The sequence below is a fragment of the Balearica regulorum genome, chromosome 2 (assembly GCF_011004875.1).
Source record: "Balearica regulorum gibbericeps isolate bBalReg1 chromosome 2, bBalReg1.pri, whole genome shotgun sequence".
NCBI classification, from domain to species: domain Eukaryota; kingdom Metazoa; phylum Chordata; class Aves; order Gruiformes; family Gruidae; genus Balearica; species Balearica regulorum.
The window spans coordinates 97,740,180-97,759,114 of NC_046185.1; the positions used below are offsets into that span (position 1 = coordinate 97,740,180).

Here is an 18,935-nt window from a genome sequence, read left to right on the forward strand (position 1 = left end):
ATCAAACAGGTCATTAGTCAATGTTATAATGACTAGTAGAACATTTTAAGATCTTTCAAATCTTGTTTAAGATGTTTTAAAAAGTAGTTGAGATTTTTTAAAATGACAACTGTTACTGCATCATCCTGCTAGTTGCTAAAACTTTTGACTTAACATTTCGTACTTTTTAAAAGACCTTTTTCCCACCTCCCCTTACAGCTGTACAAGCAATGTTCAAACCCAGTAGCATCGGACAAACTGAGATTTAATGTGTTTTACCTGGCATTTATGTTAGGCTGGGGACATCCGTGCTATCAGCGTTTGGCGACCCACTAAGCCATGGTGCTGTGATCCTCTAAGCCCCAGACTGGAAAGGAGAAACCACGAAACAAATCGTATGCCAAAAGTTGTCAAGTTTCCACACCGTAGAATTGAAGAGAAAGACGTAGGGACTGTTTTTGCGTCATCTGATCTCTTCCTTCTAATCTTGAGCGTTCCTTATTAAATTGGAAAAGGGAAATGTATGGGGACAGAAGAGTGGTTTCTAATTAAAAGTAGGTTCACATTTGAATGAGAGGAGCATGTCGTCCCGCGGGCTTCGTGAAACCTCTTTTTGCTGCCGTTGGTAGGTTGGAAAGCAGCGGTGGGAGCTCTGGGCCATCAAAGATGTCTGCCAGCCCCTGCACCTCCTGCCTGCCCGCTCCCCTCCTCCTGCACCCGAGGCCGGTGCTGCCGTCCCTCCTTCCCGCTGCGAGCCCGGGGTGCATTGGCACCCGCTCCCCCAGCTCCGCCGCTTGGGTTTTGGGTTTGGAGCCCGTCCCGCTGCGCGGGGAAGCCTGCGTGCAGGGGCCTGCCCAGCCGCCGCTCTTCCCCAGGACGGGGAGAGGCAGCATCCCGCTGACTGCCCCGCCAGCTGCGCCGCGCTCGCAATTAACCTAATGGGCTCCTTGTACAGACAAGAGTCTTAAGACTCTTGCTTTTTTTCTTCCCCCCCCGTTTCCCCCTGCTTTTTTTAATTAGCTGGTTAAGGGAAGTCTTGGGATTCATCTCAGTTAACCAAAAAGTATTAGAACAGCAGCGTTCTTGTTTCAGCAGGTTGTAAAGAGCCTTCCCCCCTCCTAGTAAAAGGGAAAAGCTGAGCATCGCAGCCTCCTCGCAGTGGGGCGCGGGCACTTCTGCGTCCTCCCTGGCCCCTGGCAGGTACCCCCTGCCGCAGGCGGGGTACCAAGGGATGAAACGCTGCCTCGGGGAACCTGCCACCCGGGGAAATGCTTCCATCAGCTTCCCGTGGTGCGTCAGCTTCCCGCGGCTGCCCTTCCTGCCCGCGCGGCTGCCTGCCCTGCGTGGGCACGGATGCTCAAAGCCATCAGGCTTCCCTCCGGGGCAGGTGTGAAATGGTTCCAGTGGGGTGCGGAGGTGAACTCCGGTCCTTCCGTGTCAAATCTCAGTTGTTCTTCATACGCTGTGCTGGTCCGCACCACCCATCTAGTGTTCAGGGCTTGTTTTATTTATTTACTTATTTATTTACTTACAGGTGGTGGTCTTCTGATGCTTTCAGAAACGCTTCTCATCCAACGAAATGCAAAGCACTTTTGTTTCTGATGCGTCAGCCTGTTGGGTTTCAGTAGTCAGATGATGGAGATTTCCACACAGGGCCTCAGCCTCCTTTCACTTGCTCTCTGAATTTTAAGTAGTGATGGGAAATGCGGTGTTTTGAACTTTTGTCAATGGTTTCCTCAAGCTGTGCCTCCCCCCCTAAAAAAAAAAAACAAAAAAGAACACCCACCTGTGATGCTGCTTTCGGTAATACTTCCCAATGCATATAGTGCAACTGTATTAACGCACTGCAGCTGAAGAATATTTTGACACTGCAGTTCTCTGCTACTGATCGAGAGGATCAATGCAAGAAAATGTAATTGAAGCGCTGTCTTTCTTTGTGTCCATTGAAAACGTGCAAAGTGATTTTTTAAAATTACTTTTCAGATGTCTTCTGATGGACTAAGGCAAGAGAGGGTAAGTTTATTGAGAAAGCAACAAGAGAAACTGTTGCCATCTGAAGCTGTTTTGCTGGAGGCATTTTTAGGATTTAGGACTCAGGCATAAGGCCTGAGACGTGTTCTTGCCTTTAACTGAAGGGAAGGAAAATGCTGACATTTTCCTTCCAGCTGTTTTGGTCAAGTATTTGAATATGAAACCATAGCCTTTCAGGCAAGATATGAACTCGTGGTTTTTTGCAGTTTTGATAAAGTAGCCTGTTCTTAGCATCCAATATGGTGTAAATCTGCCAATTTTGCGCTTATCCATAGTACATCAGATTAAAAAAAATTAAAGCAAACCTATTTTTATTATTTTAGAGCAGATGTTTTGCATCTTCATCAAGCAGCCCCCCAAAACGCCTTCTTACAGCAATACAGACAAACGCAAATATGTACAATGAAAAATACTCGTGTTTGGGCATTTTGCATTAAGTTTAATAAACATTTCCCCCCCCCCTCCACGCCCTATGTAAGCTTTTCTGGTGGTTTAAAAGTAGTCAGTCCTCCTCGGTGACGGCCGCTCCATTCCTGCGTGTGTTCCCACTGTACGGGGTCACTTGGTCAGCAGGACCAAATCGTCTCATTGCACTGGCGTGGGGACTCTTTTGTGAGCAAAAAAGAGAGTTTTCTTATGTGCGTTTAAAAAAGCCCACAACCAAACGTAAAACAGGACCCACAAACAAACCCACAAATCAAAGATTTCTTTTACTCCAGCTTAAATCGCTGACAAAAGTTACTGGTTTCATATTTTGCAAACCTCACACTTTTCAGTATTTCCTTGCTGAAATTCCTAAATCCTTATTTTTCTTCCTTAACTGATCATATAAATAAGGCCTTTAAAGGCTTTCTTGAAAATTCCTAATGCATTTCTAATACACGTAAACATGTCCAGGTTTGTATACATTGATATACTGATGTCTTTTTTTTTTTAAAAAAAAAGAGGATCTTTTTAACGTATGTTTTATTTGTGGTGGAATTACAATCTGTGAGGTTGTATCTCTTAGATCAAAAATAGAGAACGTAAAGCTGGTGAAAAATCTGCTTTATTTTTTCCTTTAAAAACCCACCACAGCACCACAGTATCTAACTCAGATTGTTGGTATCCGTTTAATGATCTATCGCAGCAGGAGGCGTGTAAAACAAGCAGCATATTTTAAAGTGTGCCAATCTCCTTCCTTGTGTTCTTAAAAAGCACAGTTACGTTATATATTTAAAACCCCAAGGAACTGGATGATATTTCCACGCAACAGATACCTGCTGGGAGAGCTGTGTTGGACAATAATGGGAAAAGGTTTAATACTGGAGTAAGAAAAGCCATTGCACCTACGTTTCATTTTATTTTACACATATATATACACACATCTATATATATGGATATGTAACTGTTATACGATGTTACCTGTGCTTTGCTTTTTTGTGGTGTGCACCTGCCTGGGATAGCCAAGATCTGGCTCCGTGGCTTGTGATGCTGCTATCATATGGAGTCTCCTCTCTATACAGCGGTCCGTATGAAGATTTCCTTTTTTATTGTTGCTCAGCTTTTCCCCCTCTAGTAAGCACTTAGTGAGAAGTGTCCCGTCTAAAATGACAGTGTGTCTGTCACCGTCATCATTTGCTTCTAGATATGTGCTACTCCAGAAGGCTGTCTGCTGGAGATTGGGGACGTTTAGGATAGGTCTTACAATATTCTGTCATCTTATGGGAAATAGGGGGACGTGCTTGCCATGTATTAGAAATTTCCGTTAGTTATTTTCTCTTATCCTAGTGAGAGTAATATTCCAGTGATAAAGAAATGTTTCCTGTGTGGAATTTCAGATGAGACAGTATCTTCAATATCACAGGCTTAAATCTGAAATAATACTAAATCAAGTGAGTATTGGATTGGATATTATTTGCAGTTAATTGTGGACTTCACGGCTTTCAGTTCCTCCTGGGTTTTGCCGATGATTTTTGTGTAATGTATTTTTTGCTTATAAAGAGTTTTCAAAGGTGTGTACCATTAGAGAATCTATAATACAATTGTGAAAGAATATGTCACATTAGCTGAAATAATCTGCCTTCAAACATTTCGCATATGGCTAATTTAATGAGACAAAGGAGGAGGAAATGAGTGGGTAATTCAAATTTGACGTTATTTAGCAAGTTATTGTTGGTGTAGGTGGGGGTCTCCAGAAGAAGGAGGGAGAGGCTGCGTTTCGGTGTCGCTGGGGCGAGGGGTTCACAGCCGGCTCTTCCCGCTCTGTGGCCATTCGGGACAACCCGCTTCTTCCTTCCAGCCTGAACAGCGTCCCTCCGTAAGGCAGTTGCCAGTATGCGACCCGTGGTTGCAAAATGCAGCAGGCTGGGAAGCAGCTGCCACAAATTTCATTCGACGGTGTAAAACATGCCTGGGTGAAGTAACAGGAGCAGGTAGCTCTGTGATACGGGTTGTTAGGAGGATGTAGTAGTCCTCCTACATTTAGCAAGCAGACCCATGTCAGTACCCATGCCTCATTTACCGTCAGAATCGGTGCTCTCAGTTTCCAGAACCAATGCTGAATTTTTTTTCAGTGCTCAGGATGCTTGAAACTGTTCTGCACAGATACTCCTCCGTAGGTATGAAGACATCGATGCAACAAATATAATTCATTGGGGAAAACATATCAGGAGATGCAGGAAGTGCAGGAGACTTTCTGGCTGGGTACCAAGCACATATTTACCTAGTTATTATTTCTGTTATCTGTGGGACTTTTTTGGGATTACAGTCTGAAAAAGAAGTGGTTGGAAATTTCTGATAGGAACTCTTTATCCCCCCCCCCCCCCCCCCCCCCCAAATAAGAGGGAGGGAATTCAGTTAAGGACATCAAAGCATTTAATCTTTCTGGTGATCTAACGTAGCATGCTTCCAAAATACTTAAATAATATTTCTTGATAAAATAGGATGATTGGGAATTTAAATGCATACATTTATTGTAACTTTTATATGAAATACGCAGGTAATTCTTTTAATAATGAAACTGCAGTTGTCTGTGTACATCAGTGTAAATTTTGGTGATGAATCTTTTACATCCTCTCAAGAGATAAACGCTCTATCTGGTGCATTAGATATCTTTCTAAGCAGAGGGGAAATGAGTTTAGTAGCCAATCTGTGGTTCGATTGCTGCTTACTTCTTGGTAAATCTTACAGCTCCATTTACAGGGTTAATTTATCGATGTTTTTTTTTTTCCTGTGTGTTCATGTATTTCATCAGCTGTCACGCAATTTTGTAAGTTGCTTATTCCATCACCTTTTGTAAAGCAATAATCGATGGGAAAACAGCATAAGATTGTTAGATACATTTTTCTCTAGTAGCATTAGTGGCACATTTGTATAAAAGATGCCTTGTTCATATTTCCTCTTATTTTTGTTAGAAATTGTTATTTACAGCCCTTTCTATACAAAAATGTATAGATACATACGGTATTCCAGCTGTAGCTGGAATCCAGGAAGATGTTAAATAGCAAGTCTTCAGCGTTTAAAATAAGCCTGCCTAGCTGGGTTGGTAAAGAGCTGGCGTGGGGTTGTTCTCTTTTTGAGTTGCTTGTGTTTGACTTCAGCAGCCAGTAAGTCAGTACAAAAGAAACTGTGTATAAAACTTCCCTTTAAATATGTATGTATGTATGTATGTATGTATGTCTCGCCAGCCACAAAGGATGAAGGAAGAGGTTTGGCTTTTAAAATTGTGGTGGTGGTCTTTCTCATTAGCAGCTTCATTTGCTCGGGCTCTGGAGTCTGCCCGGTTAGCATCCTTGTGAGATGTTTTGGTGCATTCTCTGGGATAATGCACAGAAGAGAAATTACTGAGATTTAGTGAGGAAGGGTCCCAGTTTTGAAAGGCAGAAATGCAGAACTGGAGCGAGCTGAACAAAACTCAGTCTTAAAACCTGTGAGAAGGGTTCATTTCAGTTATTATTTTTTTGGTTCCACTGAGAAAATAATGGGAGAACAATTTCAGACTTCAACTGTGAACAAATAGTTCCAACGTACTTGAGTGGGTTCAGCTCATAAATATTAGAGAAGTCATTTAAACCCACTTTAAAGTCTGTTGAAGAAAGGACCATTTTCTAGAGACCTTGTGTTGTATGGGAAGAGTGAGTAAAAGTCAGACTGAGTAACAGCCTTCACGCTCATGAAGAAAGAGGTGGAGACTTAGAAGACCTGTCCTCCTCCTCTTCCATATGGCAGCCAAGAAGCCTGGTGTTTCTTGAGTTGTACCAGAAGAGTTGGAGAGGTTTAGGTGGTGAATCCAGTTCTATTCTATTATTTCATTTTAATTTTATAAAAACTGTCCCCCCCAAGGGGAAAAAAGGGAAAAAAAAAAAAGAAAAAAAAAGGAAGAAAAAAAAGAAAAGAAAAAAAGCTTTCATGGGTATTTTGGAAAATGATCAGTTATATCTGAAAGCCATGTTCCAAGCTCAGATCTTGGTCAGTCAAGCCATAACGTGATGTGGAGCTCAGCCTCTCCCAGTGCCGCTGGTCCTTACCAAAACAATGTCTTTTCCTGAAGTCGCTCAGAGGACTGTTTGCTACCAAAAATAAATCGGTCTCAGGGTTTTATTCATTCCAGTTGCCCCTTTTCTTGCTTCTTGCTCTACACGTGCAAACGCACAGGCGTGCAGAAGGAGGTCCCCCCTTCCCACGGGGTCTGCTCCGCAACAGCCGCAGAATCGCAATTCCCTTCCCGACACCGACGTGTTTGGGGGCGGCGGGCGATCTGCGCAGAACAGGGCGAGGGGAAAGACTCGAGGCCTCTCTTTGTTCCTGCTGCGAGTGTGTGAATTTCGGGTAGTTTCAGGGAGGATTAAGCAGGGGGCTACTGCTCACCCCCCCGGCTCCCGTGTGATGGTATTGGCTCTGTCGCTTCACGTAGCAAATCCTGTTTGCTCTTTGTATTGCCGCGTTTAACACCGCATTGTCTTGTTTTAACAGCATTTTTCAGAAACGTCTTAAAATACTCTGTAATGCACCATAATACCTTTTCCAGAGAGTCCCCTGACTGCATAAATTATTATAGATGGTATGAAACAACGGTGGGATTAGCTGTTGACTGCAGATCCAATGCCAGTGCTTTTCTTTCTGGAGTTCCGTGTAATTTAACATGTCAATAGCCTTGCTGGTAAAACATGATAAAATTTTATATGGCTGTATTACTCATAATGTACCGCATATTTATGTATGAAGGATATCACTCCCAAATATAAATGGATAGTTCAAGACAGATTTCAGTAAATGACTTTCTAAAATCTTGCTGGTTTTTTTAATATGTATATTTTAATAATGACTTCTCTTTCTTGCAGACAAAATTGAAGAAGCACAAAAACAACTTAATGGAACAGAAGACCAACAGAGAGGTAATAAACAAACTCAAAAAATGAAATGGGAAAAAAACCATTGCGATTCTAGAGACCGATCCAAAGCCTTCCTGCATCAGTGAAAAGACTCATGGACTGGGCACTGGCCGAGGCCCCGGGCATGTCTGTCTGCAGATCAGGGGCTGTGATCTGTAACGCCCTAATTTTGCTGAAATACTTGAGTAGCTGCGTTGACCTTGATGAGCCTGCTGAAGCTGTAGCATTAGGGATGTGCACGAGTTACTGACTGCAGCCTGTGCTAACTGTTTGGTTCATTATATGATTTACCTAATCATTAATAACTGTATTTGGTTTATGACAAGCAATACGTGATGATTTCTAACAGATGCTGAAGGGGAATTGATCATCACAGGTTATTTTAAGAAACAGGTGACCTGTGACAGATTCAATCTGTGTGTTAGAGCTTAGAAAGCCGGTGGAAAGTCATTGCATTTCAAGGCTGGCTGACTGCAGTGGTACCTGTTTGGTTGTGTGATAAAACTCATCTGTGCGCCTGCAGAGGCGCTGACAGTGGTGGAGGGAGCCCAAACAATACCTTGATGGGCTCCTCCCGGGTCAGCTGTGAAAGATCCATGTCCACAAGCCCAGAGCAGCACAGGTGCAGGTGGAACCCCAAATTAAGGACCCAGAGGAAGGGACCCTGGGACCCTGTCCAGTCTCGTCCCAGGGCTATTCCCGCAGAGCCCCACTGTCCAGGCGTGAAACCCATCACCATGAGCCATCGGGAGCAGCTCTCTGGGTTGCTTTTTGGATGAAGGTCTTTGCTAGCTGGGGGTGTGGGACATGCTGGGGGATGCAGGGGAAGAGCTTTTGGGGATTGTACAGGACATACGATGGGATGCCTAGGGAAGGAACCAAAGGTGGGAAAAGGGAGAGGTTTAGGTGATATGGGGAGGAACAAATGTGGGAAATAGAGGAGTAACAGAATAAAGGAGTCTGTCTGCGTGTTAGCTGGGGCTGGCCAGGATGCTTGTCTGGCAATGCCCTGCTTCTGATCAGCACCGTCTGCCCTGTCTCCTCATTAAACTCCACCTTCAACCGTTTCCCAGTGAGGGGCTCTTTACCCACTGCCTGTATGGGGGGTCTGTGGTGCAGCAGCTGGAATGAGTGCAGGTGTGTGGGTGAGTGCATCATCATGAGCAAGGATCAAGCTGGACAAGACAGTGAGTGGATGAAGTGGGCTGGGGGCCAGGATGGGTTTGGAGGTCTCTAAAGGTCAGCTCTGGGTGTGAGGGGGGCTGCGTGTCTATAGGGGTGAGAGCAGAGCAAGGTGACTATAGGGGCCAGGCAGGGGAGTCCTGGACAGCTTTGTGTGTGTGTGTGCGTGTGCTCGCGGGCTCATATGTCCAGGTGGCAGCAACTGGGCAGGACTGAGTGTCTGAGCCCACCTACTGGAGGGGTCCACCTTGTACATATAGATACATTCCCATTAATGGACTTCCATCCTGCTCAGCTGTTGGTGTGAGTGCTCTGAGTGTCTGTCTTGGATCTGTATGTCCAGCTATATATATGTGTATATATATGTATGTACATGGTGTATATGTGTGCTCTGTGTGCCTGTGTCTGTTGGTGGGACCCTGGGGGCATGGTGTGACAGCAGCCTCACCTCTCCCGGGATGCTGGATTCGGCTTGAGATTTTTTCCTCTAACAGTACGACGTGTCAGTGGTTTGTCTTGTTCTGGGTAGACATTCACCTCCCGTGGTGGTGAACTGTCCTTCTGGCCTGTGACACCTCTGTGAACACCACTGTAAATTGTTGATGCTCTGTCCTGGAATCAAAGTTTATTATCTTTTGAAACAATGAACTTCAAAACTTTTTGGAGATTAGAGAACATAAGATGTACTGTTTAAGGATAGCACATAAGCCTGGCCTCTTTCTGCAGCCTGTTCCTCTCGTGCTTTCCGCAGACATTGGATGAAGGATGCCTGCCTCATCCCTTTAGTATCTAGACATTTTTGGACCTGTTATCCATGAATCCTTTTGATTTAAGGCTGTCTGCATCCAGCATAGTCTGGCAGCAAAGTGCAGAAGTTCACTATCAATCACGTTAAAAAATACATTATTTTACCCTTTTTCTCGATGTCTGACTAGTTTCCACAAGTGTCCCCTAATTCAAGCATTGTGTGATTTCTTAAATAGCAGTTCTACATTCACCTTATCTGTTGCCTTCATAATTTTATGAACCTCGTCCATGTCCTGCTCAGCTTTCTTTTCTCCAAATTCATGACTGGTTTAGTTTTTCAAGGGAAGGTTTGATACAAACTGTCTCGCATAGGCACCGGGACTGTGATTTTACTCTACGTATTTTGAAAGAGAAAAAAAAAAAAAGTAGCTAGATAGTAATAGCAGTCCTTCAAACATGTACAAAGACTTTTCAACAAACCAGACCTTCTACTAAATAGTTTGGCTGTATTTTTGTTTAGTGGCTTGTAGATAAGTTGTATTGTCATCCAAACGTAAAAAAACTTGGCATGTAAAGTATTGCCGTCTGCTCTTGTTGCTGTTGGTCTTGCAGAAGTAATATTGATCTGGATTATTTTTTGTGATGGACATGTTTCTCTCAAATGCCCAATTGCTGCTATGAATTTTCCGAAGCTGTGCTTTGATGATATCTCCCACAGCTGTTTTACACCCGGGGCGCACCCCTGCTTTGGGGTTGAATTTAATCTTCTGCCGCACATACAGGGTTTCGTTAGTGTGACAGGGAAGGTCTTGCTCCCAGCAAGTGCTCCACGTGGTGTTCTTTAAAACGTGGAAGGGATGGTGAGCTTGAACTACAGAAAATTTCTCCTTGAGAAAGCAGTGAAAGCTTTCTCTGATGTGGGACCCCGTGGTTATCATGGGCTGGAAGGCAGCCAGCCGAATCTCACTGCTTTGTCTTTGATCTACCGCTGGCCGTCATCCTAAGAAAGCCATCCCAAGAACGTCTCTCTGTCTTCTCCCTTCCAGACGGGTAAAGTCAAGTCCTCTCAGATCCTTGTGATTACCACAGAGGCTTCTGATTTGGTCATCCCCAGAACCAGTTCAGCCACTGAAGGCCAATATGAAGCGCTGTAAGCATTTGTTTTCTTCTTTATCTGTTGCAGCAGTTCTCTGCCTGTCACAGCAGTCTAGGTCCTAGGTACATGAGCTCCACCAACACTGTCATTGCATTCTTTAGGACTAGTGGAACTAACTTGGTTATCTCTGTACTTGGCATCAGCAATGCTAAGACTGCCACCTAAGCCTGTATCTGGGCTTCTGAAACTGTTCAGGGAACTAAGGTTGGTGACAAACTCTAGTTTGGCAGTTCCCCAAAAGAACTGTCTCATGACCTGATGCATACTCTGCATTACCGACCGATCCTGAGGTGCCTCTGGCTGTTAGGAGTACTATTCTGGACTCAACTACATCATTTCAGATAAATGCTTCTTGCCATGTCACAGCCAAAAGCATCAATGATAAATGACTAGGTCAGATGGAAGATGGATTTCCTCGTTCTACTTGTGGTGATCACTATGTCCTCAGAGTATAAGGTGATCTGAGATGGTCTGGGGACACACATGTGTTCCTCAGCCTCATCGCAGCTTAGACTTGCAGACTGTCATAGTTGTTTGTCAGGTATGAATTCATCCCTCTGAATAAGCTGCTGTTCTTGTTTCAGTTTCTACTCAAGCTTTGGACTTTCTGCAGCATCATGATTTAACCCCAGCTGGTAACTAAGCCCCACACAGCTGCTCACTCACACTCCCACAGTGGGATGGGGGAGAAAATCAGAAGGGTAAAAGTAAGAAAACTCATGGGCTGAGATAAAGACAGTTTAATAGGTAAAGCAAAAGCTGTGTCCACAAGCAAAGCAAAATGAGGAATTCATTCACCACTTCCCATCGGCAGCAGGTGTTCCGCTATCCCCAGGAAAGCAGGGCTCCATCAGGCGTAACGGTGACTTGGGAAGACAGACAGCAAAGGCCTTGGCTCTGTGTAAGCACTGTTCAGCAACAGCTAAAACATCCCTGTATTATCAGTGCTGTTTTCAGCACAAATCCAGAGCCCTACACTAGCTAGTATGAAGAAAATTAACTTTATCCCAGCCAAAACCAGCAGATGCAGGAGAGGGGGAGATGGTTAGACTGGCTGTACCTATTTCTTCAATAGGTAAAACTTTAAACAGTTTACGGATTGTGACTGCAACCTGTATGCAATATAACAAATCCAGCCTGAACTCAGACTTCCAGTGCCTCTAATGCCATGTAGGCATCTGCCAGTCTCCTCTCCTGATCTTTTGCCAGGATTGGCAGGTATCTCCCTGTCTAGCTTCCAGGAGAAGCCTGTTTTCAACCTATCTTATTAGGAGTCAGCGGCTTGGTGTTGTCCTGCTGCCTCAACAAGTGCAGCTTGACTTTACTCAGACAAAGCATGGGAACATTTACCTGTTGTACACCACCTTTCCTCAAGGCCTACGCTTGGTAGCATGGACCAGGTTCCCCGTTCCGGTGGCTCTCTTTGTTACAGCGCTCCTGGTCTCGCCCCCAGAAAAGGTGATGTTGGAAATAGCAGAAAGGAATAAGCTGTCAGTTAAGTTTCAGATCAGTGTTGGTCCCCTCCAGTTTATCAGTTCTGATAGAGTACTCATTTCGGAGTACCCACTTGAGCTGAAGGGATCAGATCTGTCCTTAAACTGTGTTAAGGTCTATTTAGCACCTGTTTGAGTCTGTCATGTGCCTATCAACCAAGTTGCTATAGTTTCTCACTCCACCATTTTCACATTCCTTAAAGAGCATTTTCAGTTTCTTACCTGCTGCTAGAGATGCTGCACATGGAATTTGAAGACTATGCAATGTATCTTCCATTTCAGATCCTCAGCATAGCTGTTCACTGCTTGGTCTGTGAAGGTGGATTTCTAGGTTGCTCTTACCTCTTCCAGAAGTCCAAGCTGTTGTGACAGATCTTTCTTGATAATAGAGTTCCCTTCCAGAGGTACCACAAGTTTCTCCCTAAGACAGTATCAGAATTTCACCCAAATCAATTCTCTTTCTAGAGTCTTATGCTTTGCTATTAGTAGCACCCTCTTCATTTGCATCCTTAGATACAGAAACATTGCTGGTAGGTCCAAGAGTTTTGTCTGACTTGATCAGAGGTTGTTTAAATGGCAGCAGGCTCTGTCAGTATTTGCTGAGAAACCACCAAGACAGAACCATTCAAAGCCCTGGTTTGGATTCCAGCAAGGTCCAAGCAACCTCTGGGCTGCAGTTGAAAAATACCCATTGCATGAACGTACATTTGAGCTGTTGTGGAAAGAAAGAGTAAAGAAAGGAGAGATTACATTCCAGCAGCAAATATTCTCTGAGATGCACAATCCACATGCACATATGTTCCCCTCCCACACTTGCAGTCCTCTCAAAGCAGTGTGTTGGCATGGAGAAGAGGCAACTGAAATTAAATGCCCTTTACCTTGTTTGCCCATCTGCTGGTTTTTTAACTAGAATATTGTATTTCTAGTAAATTGAACGGCACTGAGATTTAGGTGAGGAAGTTTGTCATTATAAATGGAAGCATGAGACACTAGTTCAGAAATGTAGCTTCTGCTGCAGATTCATGGTTGATGTTCTTTGTATCTTCGGAGTCCTTCCAAACCCTCCCTGCCTTATCATCCCTCTTGTTAAATGAATGCATGTTATTGACGAAATTACGGAGGGAGTTTCAAATACATTATTACAAATATACCATCATTCTCGCTAGATAGACAAGACGTTGCACGTGTCTTACCTTAAAGATTGATAGCCTTTTTATGTTGCCACGTCCCGGCTTACAGACAACTCTCATCGGCCCACCATCTGCCCTCAAAGGAGCGGCCAGGTCCTTCCCCTTCCCTCCCCTCCCCACAGGCATTCCCATCTCTGCACCTCTCCCTGCCAAAAAGCAGGTGGGAGCAACTGCGTGCTGGTGAGGTACCCTGCTCCCCAGGTCGTCAGCTGGGGTCAGTACTGTGGTCTTTCATTCACGGGAAATAGGAAATTGAAGGAGAAGGGGTAGATCAAACAAAAATCTGGAAATGTGGTGCTAAACTATTTTAGCATTTTGATTTACCGGCTTAGAGTGACCTCGTCCTCCACAGATGTTTCCTTGAATTTTTTCCTGTAGGTTTGCAAGCATGTGAGCTTTCTGGATTCTTTGCTGCTACTATCATTAGTCCAAAACATTTTCGTTCCGTTTTGTATTTGTAGGAAACTGTGCGTTACTCTGGGACAAGACGTGTAACCGAGATCCAAAGTTTCATTTGATTCTTTTCATCTTTCCATCCTTATCTTCAGCAACCATATGGGCTAGAAATACAGTCGCTCTAAATGGAAGTATATAATCTTCAAAAGTTGCAAGTTACAGAGCGTCCTGTTTGCTACTTAACGCTGGTGAGAGGATTAGCTTGCCTGTTTATTTTTCTGTTGACATACACCAGAGCTACCTACCTTTTAGTTTCCAAACGTTCAAAACTACAAGCTAGCAGTGATATTACATGTGATTCAGTTGTGCATTTTCTTGATGTCTGATTTCATAAAGTGTTTGTATCTACATTAAAATATGTCAATACATGTGTCTGAGAGGTAATTTATTTAAATTGTTCTGTGTATGTCAAACTATAAGGCTTTAAATCAAGACTGAATTATCTTCCTAAAATATTTACAGCAACTCAGACAGCCGTGATTGGCTTAATGCAGGAACTGTTCGTGTCTGTAGCTCATGTCGTGTGAGATCTCACATTTTGATGAAGTCCCATCAATTCTTAAAATCTCTGGTGTTTTCACATTGAGGGAACATTGTGTGCTGCTAATAACAGCAATGATGACTTGAAAGGTTCTTTCTGTCTTCAAGCACATCAAATGCAGGGTTTGTGCCCGCAAAGGACACGGAGAAAACTCTCCTGACTTCTGTGGGAGCAGGAATCGTCTCTGATACCGTTTAATGTCATTTTTCATTGCTTTCCTCTTCAATAGTTAAGTACATTTTAATGTCCTCATTTTACCAGTGGGGGCAAACTAATAAAAATTGAGATGTTTACATGTTCTGTGCTCTGAGAAACAACATTAGAATATGGCTTAACCCAGGGAAGTTTTCTGGATCCTGTAAACCTCCTGGGTTGTGAGTGAATGTCTGTATCTGCTATTTCTATTTTAATTTTATTTGGTTAGTACATTTAGTTTAGACTACTAGCAGCTGAAATCTGCTCAGTAAATCCACTGCTGGTGCTAGACACAGCAAGAACTGGTATTGTTTTGACAGGCAGACAAACAGATTTACAGTTTTAAATTGAACATTTCATCCTTTGGAGCTATTATGAGAACTTGGTTAAAGCATTAATGGGATGTTAAAATAATAGTATTTTTACTTTTTCTGAGTGACAGTTCAGGAAAAGACATTCCAACCTACAAGTATAATTTTCAAAGGGACATTATACAGATTAACTTTGTAAAAACAATCTCCCTGATAGTAAATGGAAAGTGACTATTCCAAGTCACGGTACAGTGCGTTGTTAAATCAGTGGCTATGTTTCCAGACACAGTAACATTTTGTGCTTGACCCAGCTTTAATGAATAGAGGGATTTCTTGCAAGTTTCTAAAATCTGAGGCCCGAACAAGCTTTATTTTTGTGGTGGGAGGATGCTGAGCTAACGAACTAGCTGATTCGAGGGGAGTACTTACGCGAATGTAGTAAATGCAGTAGGTTGCTAATTTTAGCTGATGTGAGCTGGGAGCAAGGCAGTTGTGGAAATGCAAGATTTCTCACTTGTTAGCTTCCTTGTAGTCTGCTGTGCATATGAGTAATGAGTGGGGTTTTTTTCATACTTTCCAGATACTCCTTTAGCTCCCTTTAGTTGTTAATTTCCTTTGGCCTCCTCCTGAAGGGAAAATATAATATATAAATGGATAGTGAGTTAGGTGCAGTGTACCAGAGGTGTTGGCATGGAGGACCTCCCAGTGATGTTGAAGCAAACCTACCCTGGGGGAGATCGTCCTTCCCACCTCTAGCACACCAGACTGAGCTTCCACGCTTAGGACATTCCTGGTGACTAGATTTCCATCAAGTCAACTTCTGCTTTTGTCATGTTCACAGCGCCGTTTAGTCCTAAAAGAAAGACCTGCTGTGTAAGACTTTTCCTACTCACTTTGCCAGAACTCCTGTTCCTTTCTCTATTTTTAAATAGCATGGTTGTTAGGTGTGAGCTCTTTGCTGCTCTTCGTTTCTCTTCAGTTGCTACAGGCAGTATGGAAATTGCTCCATTTGATCCCTGCTTTTCAAATGGAAGATGATATTAAAGCAATGCAGGGAATATGACTAAGGAGCTTGTTCTGTTTGAACATCATGATGTGCAAAGAGAGTTTAGTTGACATCTTGTTCCCTTCATTTCTGGTTTCTTCCCCGCAGACTCATGTTTGGGGATTTTATATTCCGTATCTCATCTGACCAGATAGCAGTTGCTCATTGCTGATAACCCTTAAAGTGGTTGCTGTTTCATGAGCCATTCCATAATTCTGTTTTACCGGCCTTTCTTCTTCTGTGTGTTAGGGGTAGAAGTTGTTCTAATGATTTATTAGCCAAATCCCAAATTCCAGTAATAACTGATAATCCTTAACTACTTGTAAACAGATAATTTAGTCATGAAGCTGTTCGCAACATTGCCTGATGTCCTAAGAAGATTTCCAGATGTCTCTGAGGTATTTTAGTTAATTTCTGGCAACATACTTTCTCTAACTGGTTATATCTAGACAGCTTTATTCTTACATGGATAACGGGGTGGAACTGGTTTCTGATTAGGCTTTGACTGGGAGCTGGGTGATTTGCCTTTGGGGAGGCATCCTGTCTTTTTTTTCGATGTCTTTGGAGTCCTCAGCGAGGAAGAACTTCTCTGGCTAAGATTGCTGGTGATGTTAGCTGTCATAACGTTGCCTCTCCACCTGCTCATAATCAGCGTGCTTTATCTTAACAGCACTTAAGCAGTGATTACTTTTCTTAGTTTAGTATTAAGGCTTCTGTGTAGATTAGGAATATAAAGTTGTTAAATGGCTGTAATGCAGAGCCAGTACATAAACTCCCGAGGGCTACTTAACATAGTAAATATTTTTTTTTTTTTCAGCATGTTTAAAATACTGTAGTACATGCCCTTGCTGAATGTTCATCTATTGACATTTTGTGTGAGTAGTCAGGCATTAGCCATAGGTTGTGCGGTCGACTTTGCTGTTCCTGTGTTGCATTTTCCTCTGCCTTTCCATGAAGTGCTGAGGTCCCGTGAAACTTCACAGCGGTTCAGCCTCTGCTGGTTTCTTACACACACGATGGTGGGAAATCTCGGTCAGTATTGGGACACCATAACCGTCAGGGCTGGAGCAATTGTCCTGTGAGGAGAAGCTGAGGGACCAGGGCTCACTCAGCCTTGAGAAGAGGTCATTTTTTGGGGGTTATCATGAAAATGAAGTCAGACTCTTCACAGTGGAGCATGGTGGGAGGATGAGAGGCCATAGGAATAAGTTGAAACAAGAGAGGCGCAGACTGGCTTGTTCCCCACAAGGACAGTCAAGCAGCGGAAGATGTTGCTCACAGAGGCTGTGTAGACTCTCTCCTTGGAGGTTTCCAAGACCCTACTGGACAAAGCCCTAAGGACCACAGTCTGATCTCATAGCTGGCCCTGATTTCAGCAGGAGATTGGACTAGCAGCTTGCTGAGGTCCCTTCCCACCTGAATTATCTTGTGATGTTATGAAATACCAATTTTTAAATTTGGGAAACTAACTTACTGGTAGTGGTACTGGGTATGATATATTGGTGTATATATCAATATACATTTTCTCTACAATTACCTTTGATACATGAACTTGAGATACGCTGATTTTATGGGCTTGCCAGGGTGTGATGGCTGAGCGCATTAAAATTTAATTTAACTTTACAAAAATGTATACTGTCATTGAGGTTAATGGCACTACTCAAATGAGTGCTGGTACCACATATTAACACAGGTGCACCTTCCCTGGAGCTTATGTTAGTAGGACTTTTGCTATTTTGGTTAATCATGAGAAATTATGCTATTAAAATAGTCATTCCAGTGCAAGAACCTGGTGTGAAATGACCCTTAAAAGAGGGTTGAGGAGCCTCTCTCTTGCTGACAGCCAATACAGTACCTTTGATGGGTCACACATCAAGCCAGAGCTTCGTGTTGTCTGTTAAAAACACCAAGAAAAACAATCATATGTTTACAGGCAATATGAAACCATACTTACCTCATCCATGCCTTACGGAATGGTCCAGTATTTGCTGATAGGAACAAAAGGACAGACGTTGGAATAGGTGAGCGCTTGATCCAATCCCTGTCAGAATGCTTTAGCCTTTCAACGTCAACACCCCCCCCCCCGCCATTTTTTAATTAGTTAATTAATGTCAGATTGTTCTTTACATACAGATCAAGTGGTTTTTAAGGGTCCACTCTGTATATGTTTAGAGTGGTGTTCTCAGCAATGAAAGCTATTAAGCATGGGTTAAGCCTACTGACAGAGGTTTTCAAATATCGCAGCTGACTCGGAGTGTGCCAAGTTCCTTGACTTGCCTCCTGACCTCTGAAACAGGGAGTGACCAGCCTGTGGCCATCTCAGGAAGTCTGAAGTTAGGCACCTGAGATAAGACTGTTAAATAAGATCGCTGGTGATTGACTTTGAAGTCCTCTCTATTTGTGCTTAAAATTAAGTACGGCCCTTGGGTTAATCTTGTTCAAATCCTTCTGTTGATGACTGTGAATGTTTTCATAGTTGTATGTGTGTTTTATGTAATTAAGGTGGGTTTTTTTGTTTGTTTGGGGTTTTTTTAATGCTTTGGAAAAATTATAATTTTAGGAAAAATACTTATGGCTGTACTTAACATGTAGGAGGCAGTATGAAGCTAAAGAGGTAATTTAATAAAAAATGAAAGTTTAGTTATTCTCTGCTGCGTTTAATGTAAGTTCTAGTGGCCTTACATTTGCCGGCAAGACTTATTTCTTTATCTCGTAATCATGCTCTTTACTTATTCATGGGAACAGACCCAGTGGGGTGATTCATGAGTGCTTTCAACAGTTTTGGTGAAATCAAAATTAAATAAGTATCAGATGTTAAGAATAAGAATGTTTTTTAATATCTAAAGACACTGGGAAGCTTAGTTTTAATCAGAATAAGGTCCTTAGTAATGGTCTCTCTCTTTTGAAAAGCCTTCCACCTTTGAATCGCTACGGTTGTTAGGTGTCAGAGTAACCTTGTAGCTGTACGTTTAAGACATCAATTAGTATTTGAACACTTTCAGAAGAGGCTTGATCTTACTTGCAGTGCCCTGGGAGCAAAGTAGAGATTTAGGAGCTAATGTTTAGGCACTTGATTTGAAAATCTGGTCTATGTATTTAAGCCTACAGTGATGTTTTTTTCTTTTTTTTTTTTAAATTTTGCATCATAAAGTGAGGACATGAGACAAAAATTGTGCCATTCATTGGACTGTAAGGGCAGGTAGCAGTTTCTTGCTCTGCGTTTCACAGGGTAGCACT

At 43.0% G+C, this 18,935-nt stretch overlaps 1 protein-coding gene across 7 annotated transcripts in view; it reads left to right on the forward strand.

Moving 5' to 3' along the window:
- The window catches only part of HIVEP1 (HIVEP zinc finger 1), a 115,702-nt gene that overhangs the window by 62,352 nt on the left and 34,415 nt on the right, over positions 1 to 18,935 (forward strand). For all 7 annotated transcript variants that reach the window (XM_075745022.1, XM_075745023.1, XM_075745026.1 and 4 more), the window contains one exon: positions 7,332 to 7,385. In XM_075745022.1, coding sequence (XP_075601137.1) covers positions 7,332 to 7,385 — 54 coding nt within the window. The remainder of the gene's footprint in view (positions 1 to 7,331; positions 7,386 to 18,935) is intronic.